The 19,080-nt window shown below is 31.3% G+C and overlaps 2 protein-coding genes and 1 pseudogene across 3 annotated transcripts; 1 reads left to right on the top strand and 2 right to left on the bottom strand.

Annotated features, from left to right (window-relative positions):
* Positions 1–218: 218 nt before the first annotated feature.
* Positions 219–461, top strand: AT1G46336 (uncharacterized protein; the record flags this gene model as incomplete). Its single annotated transcript, NM_103603.1, has 1 exon — positions 219–461. One exon carries the CDS (start codon positions 219–221, stop codon positions 459–461), a length of 243 nt encoding a protein of 80 aa, NP_175143.1.
* Positions 462–4,330: 3,869 nt separating this feature from the next.
* On the bottom strand, positions 4,331–6,152 carry HSFB4 (heat shock transcription factor B4). The gene is made up of 2 exons (NM_103602.3): positions 5,690–6,152; positions 4,331–5,456 (listed from the first exon to the last, which is right to left on the bottom strand). The coding sequence occupies exons 1-2, from the start codon at positions 5,966–5,968 to the stop codon at positions 4,689–4,691; spliced, it is 1,047 nt and encodes a 348-aa protein (NP_175142.1). The 5' UTR covers positions 5,969–6,152; the 3' UTR covers positions 4,331–4,688.
* Positions 6,153–13,535: 7,383 nt separating this feature from the next.
* Positions 13,536–18,302, bottom strand: AT1G46192 (annotated as a pseudogene; the record flags this gene model as incomplete). Its single annotated transcript has 1 exon — positions 13,536–18,302.
* Between the last annotated feature and the right edge of the window lie 778 nt (positions 18,303–19,080).

The raw sequence follows: 19,080 nt of genomic DNA, 5'->3' as shown, positions 1-19,080 counted from the left end.
AGTTGATGGAGCAAAATGATAAGCTTATCAAAAAGCTATTACTAAATGTACTTCAGAAAGAAATGAAATTCAAAGACAAAAGGTCGAGGTGCAAAGAATGAAACAAGAGCACAAAATATTAGTCACATATTTGAGTTTGGTTACTGATCCAGCTTGTCGTGCGTATATTAAAAATGAAAGAGCGATAATTTTGAGCAGAAGAGCAGCAACAAACCCAAATGAAGAACACGGAGAAGGTTCTCAAAGCCAGTATCATGGATCTCAATATCGAGCATCCCAAAATCAAAGAGATCAAGTTCACGGAGAACATGTTCAAGGACAACAACCTCAAGGTGAAGACCAAAGATCACAAAATGACCAAAATACTTTTTCTAAGTACTATAATTATCTTAGCGGAAACGATTTCCCCGGATATTAGATTGTTGTTTAAATTTATATTATGTCCTTTTAAATTTTCTTAGTGTATTTTTAGTTTTCTTAGTGTTTTAATTTGCTTTTGATTTTGTAATTTTGTGTTTTTCAGTGTTTAATATGTATTTCTTTTTATCTTAATCAATCTAGTTTTTGTTTGTATTTTTTTTTGTCTTAATCAAGTTTTTAATTAAATGTTTTTGTCTGAATTACTTTTTCATATCATACTAGTTATAAATCAAAGTTCATATTAATAAAAGTAAAATCACCCAAAAATAATAATAGTGTATTTTTCTTTTAGTGAATAAACAACAATTTAAATATAATACTAAATCAAAAACATAAATAATATACTAATTTTTTTAAGTGTTTTGTTGGTGTAATACTGTTCACAAAACACTAAAAAAATAAATTTGGTGTTGGTTATACCGTTCGGTTAGAGCATTATTAACACTATATTTGGTGTTTTGCAGTCCGGTTGGAGATGCTCTAAAAGCTTTGCTAGAACTTGAACTAATTGCAGAACCCATTAAGTTGTTACCTTTTACCATTCGTAGCTGATAGGTATAAATCATATAAATCTTTTGTGGTTATGTAAATTCATAACTATAAAGCTATCACTGTATTATGATTCTGTCAATATGGAGATAAGCAGACAGGTTCTTCAGTCATCTTCTCATACTCATATTACAGAACCAATGTTCTGTTTTAGATTACTTATAATTGAACCAAAGTTGACAGAATCATAAGGAAGAAAATTCACATTGCATTTTTTATAGCTTGTTTAGGTTATAAAAATGCCGAGTAGATTGGCGGTTCTAATGAGCGTAGATCCATTATAGCTTTATCCAATGATTATCAAAATATGTTTTTGTTGACTAGTGTTGCTATTATTACTTATTAGAGTAGGAAGAAGAAATCTATTACAGCTTTATCCACTGATTATCTTTTGCTTGTCCTTTACCAAGTTCTCAGTATTGTAGTGTATATATCTGAAATGAAATCACAGTCTAGTTTAAAATAATAGATGTGCTCGTAAAGGACGTGCGTGTTGAGTACGAAACTCTCAATAGAGATATATCACCTTCCATCTCCATTGAGCCATAGGGATATGGAATTATACCTGTCGAGATCGTTAAAGCCATCAAACAAAAGAAAAAGAAGGTGACTTTAGTTAAGTAATGTTGCCGGTTCGAGTGACGCTTGGGACGAATCTAATACTACATGTTGTGGTTTCGGGCCTAGGAGGATTACGGGCTTTGGCCCAGAACTTTCTGGTATTCAAAAAAAAAAAAAAAAAACTCACTCAGATCTTTTGTATAATTAGCAAGGAATGGAAGGCTATGTTTTAACCATTTTTTAACCGCAAACCACAGAAATTACTCCGATTGGTATTCCATTTTAAAACCTTGGCTCATGTCTGTAGAGAGATCAAATTTGCAGGAACAAACATGATAAAGAGTTAGAAACAAACAATTACACGACAGAGAGACGAGATCTCGTACTGTCACTAGAGGCTTAATGAAGAGTCTAAACAGCTATACCAAAGAAATTTTGAATCAAATATATCAATGTTTTTTTTGGTCGGATTCAACTGGACCATATGTAAATCAATACATGAGGTAAGTGAAGTCGAACTTTGAGTCCAGCAACAGCCTTACCACTAGGCACTAGCAAAAAAATAAAAAGACTTACCACTATCATATAGTGACGTCCACAAGACCACAATTATGTAAAGAGTTTTATATATCTTTTATAAGATTGAGTGAAATGGTTTGCACTTTGCACATTTTGTATGAATTCTAAAATATTTGAACCTTGGCTTACAAAGAAGTGGAATGATGAGCGTTGTAGGGGAAAATACTCGAGTTTTGTTCATCTTCTAAGGGGTGGAATGAGTATATTTTCGGTAAGATATGTTGCATATCGGTAGGGTGTTTCAGTTTTCACGTCAATTCAGTGAATATCAATAGAGTGATAGACTTTGTTATAAATATGGAGAAAAAATGGGAAGTAGCGGGTTCGAGCTATATCTGAAGTTAGAAATGTTGGTCTGGTGTATTTTATCAAACTCTAGATTTTCCCAATGATAAATTGATGAGAATAAAAACACAAAGGTGTTTGAGAAAAAATATACTAGACTCTCATGACAATAATATTACAACTTACATTCTCTTACATAGAGTTTAGGATAAACATAAATGTAAATAATATATTTAGAGATAATATTAAACTTTCAAAACTTCAATTCTAATATTTATCAACAATCTTTTAGATTCTTCTACAATCATATATTCTTGTCATATTTTGGTCTTGTCATCTCCATCGTCGATTCCCGATTCTCCTTATCCCAATAAGTAATGTACATAACTAAGCCCAAGAACTACATATCTCCTAATATTAAAATCTGAACTTATTCAATAAAAAAACTCATAGGTAGGATTGCCACATAAATGAAGAAACTTTGATGAAGTTTTTCAAATATGGTTCGGTCGTTCAATGGAAGGTCTTCTTAATAATTCATTTTCTTCAGGATCAATATTATAAAGAATACGAATTCGACGCCCAAAAACAAAAAGAAGAAGTAATGAGCTACCTTCAACTATACTTTATTGAGACTGAAGCACAAAGGATGTCAATCATAAAGTTTTCAAGAGATAGGAAGCCTGAATACAATCACAAGCAATGTAACGTTTTGTGGAGACTTGAAGTTTCTTTATGAAACTGATCTTCACAACATTAAAATTTTCAAAGAGTAAAAAAGCATGCATGGTGCAATCTCTTTATCAACTATTTCTATTACTTTTGACTTAAAATGCCTTTTCAGGGAAGCTAATCTCCAAACTAGCTGATTGAATTACTTCTACGAATCATGTGTGTACAAATGTAGTGGGCTATAGCCTATAGGTTTAACAAGGCCCAAAGCAAAAAACAAATCAAATAAACAAAGAAAACACATTTTTCCTCGTGGTACTGAACCTACACTAAAATTACTTTTGTTTTATCGAAATTATTTTTAAAAATTTAAAGGTACGTTTTGTCACCTTATTTGTGAACTATACTAAGACTAATGTTTATTCCAAACATAGTAATATTAAATGTACATAACTACGCCCAACCAGCCCAAGTACAACATATCTCGTAATACTAAAATCTGATCTCACTCAATATTGGAGTGGTTTGTTGGAGAAGTGAAAGAAAGAACTCATAGGTAGGATTGCCACATAAATGAAGAAACTTTAATGGAGTTATTCAAATTTTGTTGGGTCGTTGAATATAAGGTTGGTGATTCTTCTTAATAATTCATTTTCTTCAGGATCGATATTAGAAGGAATACGATTTCAATGACAAACAAAAACAATGTAATAGGCTACTCTCAACTATACTCTATGGAGACTATGGAGACTGAAGCAGTAGCAAAAAGGATGTCACTTCAAGTCTTCAAGACATAAGAAGCCTCAATACAACAATCAAATCCTAGCAATGTAACGTTTTTATCTAGACTTGAAGATTCTTTATGAATCTCTCTCCACAAGATTAAAAATTTCAAAGAGTAAGGAAACATGCATGGTGCAATCTCTCTACCAGGCCCGTGCCTATGCAATGGGCTACTCTCAACTCTATCGAAAATTGGAAACTAAAACAGTAGCACTCAAAAGATGTCACTTCAAAAATGCATAGGGCTATAGGTTCACTAATAAGGCCCAATGTAAAAAATAAATCAAATGAACAAAGAAAACACACATTTGTGCTCGTGGTACTGGGACTACCACTGGCAAACACTAAAATTTACTTTTGTTTTTATCGAAATTACTTTGAAAATCTTAAAGGTCCTTTAAATAATTTCATTTTCTTATAAATAACAATAGATACAAAATAAAATTTCTGGGAACCAGAAACTAGGAAAAAATATGATGTGGATGGATCACAAAAAAAAGAAGAATAAATTACAGAAAAATGAAGAAGAAGACGTGAATGCATTAAATAACTGGATCGGTTCAATACACATCAAAAAATTTCGAAAATGCATAAAAAGTAACCTAAAAGCCTATCTACATTAGACATCACTGACATTCTCATCTTCTCTGGACAACAAGCCCAGAAAACAAAACCAAAAAGTTAATAACAAAAGCCAAACATAATTAGAAACATAAAAGAAATTATTAATCAAGGAAACAAAAAGTAAAGATTTAACCAGAATATTCATCTTCATCATAACAACATTAGTGCTAATAATGCTGATAGATACTTATCAAAAATAAAACAAAGACACTCTCTTAACGTGTAGAAGCAGTCATGAGATTCAAAGCAAGATCAGACTGATCCAACACAAGTCTCGTTTTGCTTGTTTGGTCTGAGAAATGATGTGATCTCTTCTTAGAAGAAGGCAACGAAACTCCAAAAAGCTTTGTCTTTCTCATATTACTCTGATCATGATGATTAGTGTGATCATCTTCAAGAACTGTAATAGAGCTTTGTGAAGTTGGTGGAGATGAGTTCAAAGCATTGAGATTAGTGGCATTGACAGTGGCAGTATTGTAATAATCAAGTGTTGGAGGTTGTTGTTGTTGTTGCTTCTGGAGAAATGAAGAGAGATAACTAGAGTTGTTACTTGGAGCAACAGGCTTGACATGGTTTTGAACAAAGTAGATAATGTCGTTGTAGAGTTTCTTCATGTGAGCTAGTTCCGACATTAACACTGTGTTGCTTCGTCGTAATCTCTCGTTGTCTTCACTCAATGCCGTTACTTGCGCCGCCGTGTCAATTTGTTGTGGTATGACTCGTGGTCTTGACGGTGGTGAGTCGTCGCACCAGTAATGGTCTTCTTCTGGAGTGGTGACACGTGGTGGTGGTAATGGGAAGAAAGAACCGCCGGAGAATGGAATCTGCGGCGGAGCGTGGTGGTGTGACATGAACGGAGAGTGTTGTTGTGGTATCATTTGAGATGTTTTACGGCGGTGGATTTCGCAGAGTAAATGTTTCTCTCCTCTCTTGAAAAACTCGTTCGCGAACTCCCATCGATCTGGTACAATCTTTCTGAAACCCTAACAAAATCAAAGATCATAACATCAGATTTCTTGTAGAAGAAGACAAAAAACTCAAAAACCCCAAATCTCAAGAACACATTTTTTCTTCTGTTTTTGGTATAAAGATTGGAACTTTAAGAGATGGGTAATCACAAAAAACGTATAACAGACCAAAATCTCAAATACCCAAATCGTTTTGGTAATAAAAATCGTAACTTTAGAGAGAAAGGAGAGAGCTTTATTCTACATACATAAGTATTGAGCTGACGAACGAAGCTAGAGAAGTTGTTATGTTTAAAGTAATTAGGAAGAAGATCACGAGCAAACTCCGGTGGACGCCAAACGACAAAAGTAGTATCATCATCACCCCAAGAAACGACATGATCCGTCGCAGGATCATCAACAAGTTGATAAGTCTTTGTCAAAAACGGAGCCGGAACAGCTTTGCCTTGACCTTCGACCATAAGTTGTATCCTCTCTCCGCCGCCACCACCGTAACCACCGTAGCTATTCTCGACCATCATCGCCATTAGAGAGTTCGAGAAAGAGAGAGACAGAGAGAGAGAAAAAGAGAAGAGATTTGTGTTTGTTTTGTATCGAGTGGGGTTGAGATAAAAATGGTAGTCTAGTACTGAGTAGTGAGTGAGTACTAATTTGTTTTTTTGTTACTACAACTTTTTTTTTTTTTTGCTTTGAGGTTTATAGATCGTACGTGTGTGTATCTGTCCTCATGTGTAACTACTATTAATTAGAAACTTTTTATTTGGCTTTTATTATAATATGGGTTTTTATTTTATTTTTCTCCTGATATATATGAAATTGGAAGACTTGTGATATCTACTTTTGCTTTTGCATGCACGCATAAAAATAATGTTGGTTAAAAAAAATTGAGGTGAAAATATAAATTTGGTAAAAATGTATGTGGATAAGAAATGTAAATGATCATCAAATGATTAAGGTTTTTGATTCAAGGAAAGAAATATCATGGTCATGGATATATGTAATTGAGTAGACTTATTGACTTATACGTGAGTGAGTGCGTGAAAGAGAGATTCTATACTACAAACACGGATATAGAATGTACCCACCAAAATTGCACTAGTGTTTCTTTACTTTTACGTTTGCTAATTAATTTTTTTCTTTTCCTTGTTAAAATCGTCACTTATCAAAGAGATTAGTAGTGTTAGGATCTAAGAGATTTGTAGTGATTCATTTGCTCGCAATGCCGTATCCTAACGGCTAACCCAATTATCGTAGTAAATCACTCTTCAATAACACGAGAGAAATAAAGAAATTCGGATTATCACTTGCGGTGAAGCTATGGTAGCTTATAGTTGGAAAAGTTTCCTTCTTGTAGAACTATCGAAAGAAAAAAAAGGTTCCAAAGTAGTTTTAAAGATTCTTATATCATGTCAAGATCATCATATAAAGGAGACAAAGAAATATGAAATCCTATATTTTGTGTATATTCCGAGAGAAGAAAAAGTTGCGTACATACATGTGTGAGGGAATAAAGTTGCAACATGCAATGAGTTGATTAGCCACTTTTGAAATTTATTCTACTTACATAACATGTTTTCATAAACTATTTAGTAGCTAACAATTCAAAAAATTCCAGAAAATGTGAATGAAAAAAAAACAATAGTGTTATTTTTTGTTCGAAAACTTATATGTGTTAGGCTGTTAGCACAATTTTATTTTCTTAGAATGATGTTATTATGCAAATTATTCTTCTAATATCTCTAAATCTAAATGTCTTCCTAGCAGTAAATAAGAAAAATTATACTAACAAAAAAACAAAAGCAAACGTAAAATATCGATCAAAACGTTAAAATGTTATCTTCTTTTCTGAAAGAAACTATAAACAATTCAACAAAGTAAACGTAAAATAATCGCACAAAACAACAACCATATCTCAAAATTCATCCAACAAAGAGAATCTCATGTAAATAAAGGTGTTGTTAAAATTTAAACTTTCCATGGACTAGATCATAAAAAGTTAAGATTTTGATCAAATTGAAGAAGAGTCAGTAAAATTAAAAATTATAAAAGAAAAAGTGAATGTGAAAATGTAAATTAGAATTTGGAAGTTAGCAACCTCGATTAATGAGAAGATGGAGGGGAATATGTGTCTGAGTGTCTAAAATAAAATAAAAAGAAAGTGAAAGAAAAAAAAAAAGTGGCTTTCAAGGCAAACCCGTGACTCTCCTCCTTCTTCCTTCTTTGTTTCTTTTCTGACACTACGATCCTTTCCCTCACCCACCACTTCCTTCTCTTACTTTCTTAAACAATCATTTCTCTTTTTTTTCTCTTTGTTACTATTTTTACAACTTTAGTATATACCAATTTCAATTCAATTTTTCTGTATATTCCCCAATATTTAATTGGTCAACACTTTTTATTCTTGAGGTTTCTTCTCTGCTCTTCTTTAGTGCAACTATTCTCAACTTATTGTTATTACTGGAAACTTTCTCTTCTGTTTCTTCTACTCACAACATACTGTTTTTTGCTTTCTTCTATTCCTTCAAAATTAATATAAGAAAGTCCTTTTGCACCATATGTATATTTGTCCTTTTATATTTGGATAATATATGTAAATGTAGAACACACACACACACACACATACAGTGACATACACAATAATATGCATTCATTCTTAGATATATAACAGTAATTTAAAAATCCATTAGAGCTTTTTAATCTTTCTGGATCTTGCAAAGTGTAACTTTAATTATTGATAAACTCTGACTTATAGATTCATGTGAAAACCATAAATTTATGTAATAAAAACTAAAAGTATGTCATGTGTATATACCACTTTTCCTTTAATTTCCTAGGTCATGTGTATATCACATGAGGCTCTGCTTTCCTCGGGCAACTAGCACTTGACTAGTTTCTCTCCTTCATATTATTATATGAATTATGAATTATGAATTACGAGTATATCATAAATAAACTGGTATTCTTTTAAAAATGACATTTTGTATCCGAGTTTACTAGTAAAAAAAGCATCCGATAAATTGAACGAAAGGGCTTAAACATCATCCCATGGGAATGAAGTTACGGTTTAAAAGTCCATATATAGGAAGAAATATGGAATTTAGGTCGAAGAATTTAAAAATGTTTAACAAAATATATATGACTTTACTATCGTGTAATATTGCCAAACTACTGAAATACGATCGATTCTTTTTATATAACTCATAAAAGAAGTATATACATGTTATATTGTAGTATATGCAATTTTATGTACATGGGATATGAATAGAAAATTGCATGCACTTTTAGAGGAATTTGTAAAGTTACTTTTTTTGTTGTTGTTGTAATATTCCAATAATACCGTAAGTTTATCTAGCTAGTCCCATAAGGAAGAGAAAAATACAAGTTTAAAGTAAGGAAAGTAGTAGTTTTTTTTTTCATACATTAGGTCTTACATATAAATTTTAAACTCTATAGCCCGTGCCCCGTGATGTTAATAAAATTTGATTGTGGGTTAAAGACTAAAAGGAGACTGCATTTAGCCACAATATACAATACTTGATCAATAATGTTTTATTTATCTATACAAACAAAACGAAAAGAGAGAATCTCGAAGTATGAGACTCTCTTTTTTACATATTGCCCTTCTATCTTGTACAGTTGTTTTTGTTCTGAGCCCATCAGACTCTATAGCATAAACAATTTGAATATTGACCCCTTCATTAGTTAAATGAATTAATAAGCAAAACAAAGGAGATACTTGTTTTTGTGTAATTATTTTATTTGGTTATATTGTTTTGTAGATTCTCAAGAAGAAAGATTGAGGCTTCCAATGAAGAGACAGACATACTCCAAACTCTTCTTTGCAAACTATTCTTCTCTTCGAGCCCTTTCATGATTTCGATATTGGGGTTCACATATAATATGTACTTAATAATTTGATATTTATTCAATATTAAATTTTTTAAAGGGTGGAGCTTATTTTTACACTACTAAATAGATCCTAGCTTATTGGTGATCACAATTTTAACCAGCTCAGTAAGTAAGAGATAGTTTACCAATCCGACTAAATCATTTAATACAAAATTTGGAAATAATCATTTTTCATACACATACTTGAAAAATGTGTGGTTTGAACAACAACAAAATTTGATTAGTTTTTTTTTTTGTATAATTTGGTAAGCCGAATAGTTATATATTTAACAAAAAGCACATATATAAAGTTTGTCGACTAATAAATTTGATATATATTTTTAAAAATACTGTTTGTTCTTTCACAATCTTGTATAGTATTAGTATTATTGATTGGTAATCTAACAAACTTCGAATAGAACGATTTGAATAATTATGCTTTGTAAAAGATATATCATTGAAAAAATGTTACTTAAAATAAGAATTTTTGAGTTGATTACCCAACAACGAAGCGCATATTTTAAAAATGTGGAAACGAAGATCTAATTATGGACCGAAGGAATCGTTTGATGTTATAAAAAAACAATGCATAGATACCTAGAATGGATCTAAGATCTAATCAGGTTACAATAAAAGTAATGATTCTAATAATTTTGTAAAGTATTGGAGGAGTTGAATATATTCCTGTTACTACTATGAGAATAATAATTAAAAACTAAGATGAGCTCAGACCATCTTTTGTTTCTTGTTTTTATTTTAGTTTTTGTTTCTTCGTTTTCCTTTTCCATGCTCATAGGCCAGAACAAAGAAGAGAAACAGTTGGTATAATGTTGTTGCTTGCACATAGAAATGTTTGGGAGGCATACTTTGTAACATCTCTAATCAGGCCATGGTTCATATCTTCCAATAACCGGCTTAAGTTCATGGAAAACTTCCAAACATTTTTGTAGATTTATCGATGAGAATAAGTCTTCGGATAACAATAGTTTCAATACCATTCTCCAATCCTATTCATTAATTCTCTAAATTCAGTAGTCTATTTCGTTTATGCTTCTTCCACAATTTTGTCAAAAATCAAATTGCTAGGGTTATTCATGAATCCTTGAAAATTCCAAATGAAATCTAAAATATAATAAATTAAAATCAGCATAAAATAGAAAGATAGAAGGTTAATGACCATAATGTTTTAGTTAACTAATCCGAATATATGAATAGTGGACGTAATGGTAAGTTATTACCTTTTTTTGTTGTTGTGCAAAACGTTCATTAGCGCAACACAAACCAACCAAGTTGGGTTATATGTGTAATATATATGTGAGTGTGTGCATGCATGACATGGCCCTATGATATATGGAGAGCTAGAAGATTCTATTCTAACTTCTAAAGTGAACTGAAGTTTGAATACCACGAATAGCTTCTTTCATCACATGACTTATCTTCTTACATCTAAAAACGAATATATCTAAAAATAATTCAAACATCTCTGTTTTCAATATATGAACGTGAAGGATAAAACAATGAGAAAAATACAAATTGAATTGCGTGAAACTATAAGTCTAATTTAAACCCGAGACACGTGAATTTCCAAGAGAGACCACAGAGCGAATAAGGATAAAAGGAAACATCTGTGCCCAAAAGTTCTTTTTTAATCAACACTTATTTCTTTATTTGTTGGCGCAAGATGCTCAGATCTTTCTACTATTTATTTTATTTATTTTGTGGTATTCTAATTTTTAGTTATTTATGTATACTTTTAGAATATGTAAAGAATCAAAATCATGTGGTATATACGACAAAGGTGGGTACCCCTACAAGGTTCTCTCTCGTGTCGCTTCTATTTGCTTTCTTCTTTTGTCTCATTCCAGAACACATTTTAGTGGCACGAGTTTGCAAACTTTTTCTTAAATAGGTTCTCTAACATGTTACTCTTATTTTTGGTATTTTGTCACCTTTAATTCTTTATACAATTTAACTTCTTTGGTGTTTTGCGTGCTTTGATAAATTCGAATTAACAATGTTTCTTATATATACGAAATTTCTAAGATTATCCATAGATTTCTCTGGCATGCAATCGTATAATTAATCCTTTCTATACTTAGCCTAGTCTAACATGCATGGGGTAAAGTACGCACCAAAGGTCCAAGGTCCATGAACTAGCACTCTAGCAGAGCTATTAACACTTTTAGCTCCAACTTCCAAGTAACAACTTTGCAACTATATATTCAACACGTATATCGACTGATACATATTAGACCACCATTCATTTGTTGTCACTTGTCAGATCAAGAGGTATTCATGCATCCATTTGGGATTTGGTACAAGTTAAAAAAATGTTTGTTTGATTGCAATATGGAAATTAAAATGGTGGATGATATATAAGGAAAATGTGAAAAAGTTAAAGAGGAAAGATTGGGTCAACAAAATGAGGTCAAAGGAAGATCGAAAAGGACATAATATAGAGAAATGGAGGAAGAAGAAGAAGAAATTTGGTCAGTCACGAGAGGCTTATTAAATTGGTTTCACGAGAAATTGATTCTCTGTGTTTATCTAAAGACAATGACATCTTCTTCTTCGTTTTGTCTTTGCCTTAATTTCCTCATTTATTTCTGATTTTTTTTTTTCTTTTCTTATTTGTAACTTAACAGGAAATATTAATTGTAACGTACTTCTCTTCATGCATGTGTTACTGTCAACCTTTTAGTATGTGTTAATGTGTACCTACAAATATATTTGATTCAAGTTTATTCGTAAAATGTTAAAATTATTTTAATCACTTGTCAAATTGAACCGTTAGTGTGTAACCGAATATCTAGCCTTCGTGATAAGAGAACAACACCCGCCTCAGAAACGATGCAGTCATGGTTTCGATGACATACTAACATTCTAGATGTCTTCATAGATCTTAGAGACAACTATGCACTTATCCTTCACCATTAACTGTTTCTAAGAACCTTGTTCTTTACTATACAATACTTCCAATGACTAATCCTTTTGAGGATTTGCATGTTGGTCGGTAATTGAGTTTTCAGATAACGGTTGCAAGTTTGTGTTGTTTCAGTCAAGAGGCACAAGTAGAAAGAGACACAAGTATGAAGAGACACAACTACTTGTGTTGTTGTGTCTATTTGTTTGCTATATGAACGCATTGTATCGTCATGTAAATATCAACAAGTTTCAGTTTCAATAAAACAAAGTTTTGTTCTTGTCTTCTTTACAAGAGAAGAGACAAATGTCTCTTACTCTGTTTTTCTTCTTTCTCTAAATAAACCAACATTGCACACACTAAAATTTTATATACAAAATACTGTTTGTGTAGAAAATAGTTTTAGGTTGGAAGACATGATTTTTCAAGTGATTTCAGTGAAATGTGATATGTATTATCTTTATTTGATAACAAATAAACTAAGAGTTAATATAATTTTTTTGCCTCAAAAACCATGAAATGTCTCTCACCAGTTCAAACAATCCTTATTTGATATAACCTTTGTCTCCATCTATTATGATTAATCTATATAATATGTCACAAACAGAGTTGTCGGATGGTTCATCTACGCCCAATTGGACTTGTATACACATATAATTTTTTTGGTGGGCTGTAATTGGTCGATCTGTAACAAATAATGGTAAAAAAATATTTCTTCATCCTCAATATGCAAATTCGAATTGATCATTACCTACAATATTCAAAATAATGTGTTTAGGTTCATCACTTACAAAATACGATATGCAAATATAATATTGAAGTCTTGCCAAAAAATTTTTTTCTCCGAACAACTTTTATGTTCTTACCAATTTATTGAAAACTATGAAACTAAAATAAAACTAAAATATTTGTTGGTAAGAGGTAGGAATATTATATAGGGTGTCCTGACCCAGTCCGGCTCTACTTATTTAAAACTCGACTCTAAATGAGCTATAATCCTTTTTTAACCCTTAAAGTTTATAAAAGAGGGTTAGAACCATATTTTGACCCTTTCTACCTTTTCACATTTTTTTTAATACTTAAAGAAAAATTTTTTCAACAAAATTTTTATGAGTTAATATCACTATTCTTTAAATATTATATATAACTAGAACATCATAGACATATAAAAAAAAAGTAAAAGAAAAAAATTCATAAATAGCATACTACAAATCCAAAAAACAGAATTTTATATCATTCAACTCCTGAATTACTTGTCATTTTTGTAGCATCGTTATCTTCTTCATCAAAAATTTCTTCGATGTCTCCTACAATTTAATGATATAAGTTAGTTCAAGAGAATAATTCACATTAGTTAATAATTTAATACTGCAATTTTACCTTCAAAGCTCTGCATATCCACGTAGCCAATTGCGAGTGCAAAGTAATGCTTGCACATATTGGGGAAGAAGGCCATTTTTAAAAGTATTTAACATCCGGCCTCCAACACTAAAACCCGAGTCTCAGATGCTACTATGGTGATTGTGATGCTAAATAAATCAGATGCCATTGAAATTAAATCACCACACATATGTTGATTCTCTTTGCAAAAGCTTAAGATTTTCATGTCAGAGAAAGTCTTCATCTCTAGTCTTGGTTCATCACCTAAATAGATTTCCAAAGTTGACTTGGTATTTTTTGAAGCAGATATGAGGTCACATTCAAGCTCAAAAAGATCCTGTGAATATACAAATACACACAAGATAAATCAAACGAGAACTAGTGAAAGATATTCAAATATATTGTTATACTTACATCATTCACATCTTCTTTAAGTGGTGATTCACTAAGAAGCTCGTGTAGAGTAAGTGTGGTTGAAGACTTTGAAGAACTTGCAGATATAGTTTGATATTCTTCATAAAGCGGAATTCAGATTTTTCCTCACTATAGCAACCTTCTCCTCAGCAGTAATGGGATCCACTTTGTCATAAGTTGGCCTAAGTATCTTCAGTTTTAGTCTCGGATCTAAGGCATCCCCCATAGCTAGAATAACACTATATTGATCCAAATACTTAAGAAACTTCTTTTGCATCTTCTTAGCCATTTCTCTTACATCAACATCATTACAATTAACATTCTTCTTAAGCAACAACTCAATTTTTCACAATTACAAAGTATATGTTAGAACAATTTGTTAGAAACTTCACAGTGAATTCCAACAAATGTCCAACAAATAAATTATCAGAAGTATCCAACGAATTGGCCATATCATTTACTCGATATAAACGTTTCCAATAAATTTGCGACAAATGCAAATTTCCAACGATCATATTCCAACAAATATACGTGATATTGAAAGCAATATTGGAGACATATAATTCTTACAAATTACCAACTAATATGTCGGTTGGAATTAACCTTTTTCTTGTAGTGCGTAGGATATTTCACTCCTGAAAAGTATATAGTGATGGTATTAAAAGGCTTCAAGAGGTCACAATTTTCTCTCCACGATCTCACTCTTCTTCTATAGGTAAAAAACTGAACCTCTTTCATACAAATTCAAACTAGCAAATGCTTTTCTCAACTTCAAAGCTCTAACTAGCATTTCATATCTAGAATTCCAACGAGTTGTGATATTTAGAGATAACATAGTTCGACTCTTGATCCCTACACTCTCTATGCATAATGTAAAAGAATTTTTCTTGACTCACTTGCTTTTACAAACTTGACACTCTCTAATATTCTCCAACAGGCTAGTCGTTAATTCTAACACTGCTTGTACTATCAGTTTCAACACATGTGCATAACACCTCACATGCAAAAACTTTCTCCACACAACAACCTGATACGACTCTGAAGACGATACTTAAGAATAGTTTGCATTCTTTTGTTACAGAAGCATTATCCAGTGTGATAGTAAGTATGTTTTTCTCTAAACCACATTCCTTCAAGCAATCATAAATTTTCTTACAAATATTTCTACCATTATGTGGAGGCTTAAGATTACAAAATAGCTAATATTTTATTGTTTAGCCATCATGATTTATCAATATGGTGGGAAGTTACACAAATATATCTCGTCATCGTATCCCGCGATGACCATAAATCTGATGTTAAACACATCCGACCATTGTGTTTAGCCAAAACATCTATCAACTTAAGGTTCTCTATCTCATATCTCTTGAAAACATCAATTGCAGCTGTTTGTCTACATATAAGCTGACAGTCCGGGTTTAGAAATTTATCTCTAGCCCTAACCTTTTCATATTCAACATATCGAAAAGGCAAATCATGATATATGATTATCTCAGGAGTCATCTCTCGGTCAACTTTATGATCATACTTAAGTCTAACTTCACTAAAACATTTCAGGGCAAAGTGTTAGATGGCGGTTCATTGTTGATGTTCCATATGTCTTAGTAAGAGGAAAAATCTTAATTTCTTAGGAACACATTTACCTATTCTAAAGGATAATTTTGAGGCCACAATTGTGATATGGATACAAACATTATATGCCATAGGCGCTAACTCTGTAAAACGACTTGAATTGTCTTTCTAATATGCCACTACATTCAAACTTCTAAATGTAACCATATTGAACATTGGCTCATCCAAATATGTGTCTAATGGTGATTATCTATTAATACTAGTATTATGAGAAAATTTAAAATAACACCTCTGAGATATGATCAGTATAAGAATCATAACATAATTTATTATTTTTATATACAAAGTAGTGTATTAACCATATATAAATATCATATTTATAGTCAGAAAAGAACCAAATTTGAACACAAATAGTTTTTGATTCATATTTCAATCAATACATAAGTATGAAGTCTAATACTTTGAAAATATCACAATTCAAGTATTCAACGAAGCAAATTTAAACAACAAAGTATTAAATCCAAAGCAAATTTAAACAACAAAGTATTAAATCTAAAGCAAGTTTAAACACAATTCAAGTATTCAACAAAGTATCAAATCCAAAAGCAAATTGAAAGCAAATTTAAACTTCTTCTTCTTCTCCCTTGCCATCTTTGTCTTCATTAACGAACTCAATAAGATCACTTAAGTACAACAGAAAAATACATTTGCGTTAAGACTCAAATGGATTGAAATTGAGGAGTCCTTGCATATTGTCATTTGATGATGCATTATCGACTGTGATAGTAAACACTCTCTTTTCTATCCCCCACTCTTTTAACAATGCCAAGACCTTTGTGGCTATAACAAAACCAGTATGTGGAATAGGGAATGCACAAAATGACAGAATCTTCGTCTTCGAATTCGATATAATGTGCAGTCAAACACATGTAGCCCTATATTGTAAATGATCTCCAAAGATCTGTTGTTAAACAGAACCTACCAGGAACTTCATCTATGATCTTAAACAAAAGAAAATGGGTCTCTTTCAAAATCGTAGGATCTTAAATTGAAATCGAAAAAACCTTGAATTGCAAAACCTAGTTATCGAACACTAGTTATTGCAAACTTGAATCGAACTAACTGGATTAGGAATCTTCGGAGAAGCCATGATGTGATGGAGACAAGATGTTGAAGGGAATTCGCCGGAGAAAGAAGTAATCGCCAAAGTAATCGCCAGACTGTCGGAGAAACCAAGAAATATTTTTCGACGATTAGTGTTTTTCTATTTTGCCCCAAATCACTTATCCTAATATTTTATGACCATTGGGCCGCTCATATCCATCACGTCCAGTCCGTTAAAGCCCATGTTCGTTAACGACAATGACCATTTAATGCCCGCTTCATAATATGCTTGTCCATGACTGGTTCATTAAACATTGGATACAATTCAAGAACATAGAGAAGATGAACATAACAAATTCTACAGAGCATAATATTAGTTTGTTTTTTGCAGTTCTCAATGAGACAACTAACACTCTAAGTTGTGACATTTAAAATCAGATTTTTTTTTAACTTGAATGCCAACTGTTTTCGTACAGTTTTGAAACATGTTTTCTCTAGACTTAGACCCCTGCACATATGTAACATAATCCCTGATTTTATCCAGATCTTTACTAACCAACTCCAAACTATCTTATACAATCAAATTTAATATGTGCATTGAAAACCTCATTTGTACAAATTCTCTATTGTACACCAATTTTTTCGGTATTTTTTTTTAAATAACTTACATTTTTCTCTAATCCACAATCTTTCAACAATTCCAGTATGTGAAAGCGGAAAAACACAAAAAAAAATATATCGTTTTCAAAACTTAATCAACATATATATAGTGGGCTATAAAAAAAATACAACCTTTGACATTTATAACTCTACGAATATCAGTTGTACTTAAGCTTCTTTATATACTTATAATTTGACATTTTGTTCTACAAGAGACATAGAAAAGAATTCTGATTATCAACAAATTTTAAGGCTTAGATTTTAAAGAATTTGGACATGCATATTATCCATGTGGTCTAACCCTATCTTATTCCCAGAAAAAAAAAATTAGTCTGTTTAGACCGTTTATTAAACTAGATCATGATTTTGCTCCTAATAATTTAGAGTACGTTGTCATGGACTGACCTACCGATTGATGAATATAACCCAAATAACCATAGAGTATATTTTTTAAAACATATAACTTATGTTGCAGATTTGTTTAAGACTACCTGATTGGAAAAAACAACTTCTTTTTTTTTTGAATATTATATGAAATTATTCGAAAAAACTGTTTGACATCATTTCGTCCATCGCAAGGATATGTTGACCATTGGGAGAAATTTTGTTTTCGATAACAGGTTATTTTGTCTAATATAACTAGTAAACAAATATAATTATTGTTCCAGGCTAATTTACACAATAACATTATTATAAAAAAAATACCAAATGTTCACGAACCAAAAGAGTATTTTCAGAGATTTATCATATTATTGCCTAAGTAAATATTAGAGTATAGTAATTTTGCACATACAACTTATATTAACCCATGACAGTGAGTCTATGGACGAATTTTCAAAAAGCAAAACAAAGATTGTTTAAAAAGAAATGACTTGGTTGGAGTTGGACCATTCTAAAAAATAAAGATGAAAAGGAATTCATTTTGTATAATTGGGTCAGATAATTAAGTTGAAGGAATCCAGTAGTGGATTTTTTTGAAAATGGAATGTCTTTTTGCCATGCAAAAATGAGAAAAGGCTCTCCTTTATTCCTTGAGACAAAAAGACCTCCAATAATCCAATTTTTTACTTTGGTCTTTTCATATATTCTTTTAACGCTAAATTATTATAGACTTTTATTGTAGGTCCATTTATATATATATATATATATATAAAGTATATCTTATTTATTTTTTAGTATTTATTATATGTTATATGCATGATATATAACCATGAATACCATAATAAATAACGCTATTGTATGTGACCACTTTAAGATGATTCCGGCAAACACAATGTTTGTAAATCCTTTATGTAAACGTTATTATAGTGTTTTCCGTGTGGTAGTAATACTTATATTTCTTTCAGTGAAAAAATGTTCTTAAAGTATAATTACCATTTTCAACCTTTTATTACTATTAAAAATTAGACGATATATCTCTTAAGTAACAAATGGTATGGAGAAGATTATGGACTATATATTTCGAGAACGGCATATTACAGTGAATGAAACAAACGGAAGAAAATTTTTATATGTACAAATGTTTGCATAAAAGCGACAAAACAGAGAAGACTTTAATTTGATTCTCCACTTGAATTAACTTTATTTTCACTTTTCTCAATCCTTAAATTTGCTAAAACTCATATTTCCACATGTAAACGATATATAAAACTATTAAAACACACGAAAAAGCTAAGCGGGTGCCAATAATTAAAAAGT

The sequence above is a fragment of the Arabidopsis thaliana genome, assembly GCF_000001735.4.
Source record: "Arabidopsis thaliana chromosome 1 sequence".
In the NCBI taxonomy this organism is placed as follows: Eukaryota; Viridiplantae; Streptophyta; class Magnoliopsida; order Brassicales; family Brassicaceae; genus Arabidopsis; species Arabidopsis thaliana.
Note: the sequence above shows the minus strand (reverse complement) of the source record. Positions and strands in the feature narration are given on the sequence as shown.

Coding starts and splice junctions, on each gene's coding strand:
- HSFB4 (NM_103602.3), bottom strand. CDS start 5,968: ATGGCGATGATGGTCGAGAATAGCTACGGTGGTTACGGTGGTGGCGGC. Junction 5,457..5,689: donor TTCGTCAGCTCAATACTTAT/GTATGTAGAATA, acceptor TGATTTTGTTAG/GGTTTCAGAAAGATTGTACC.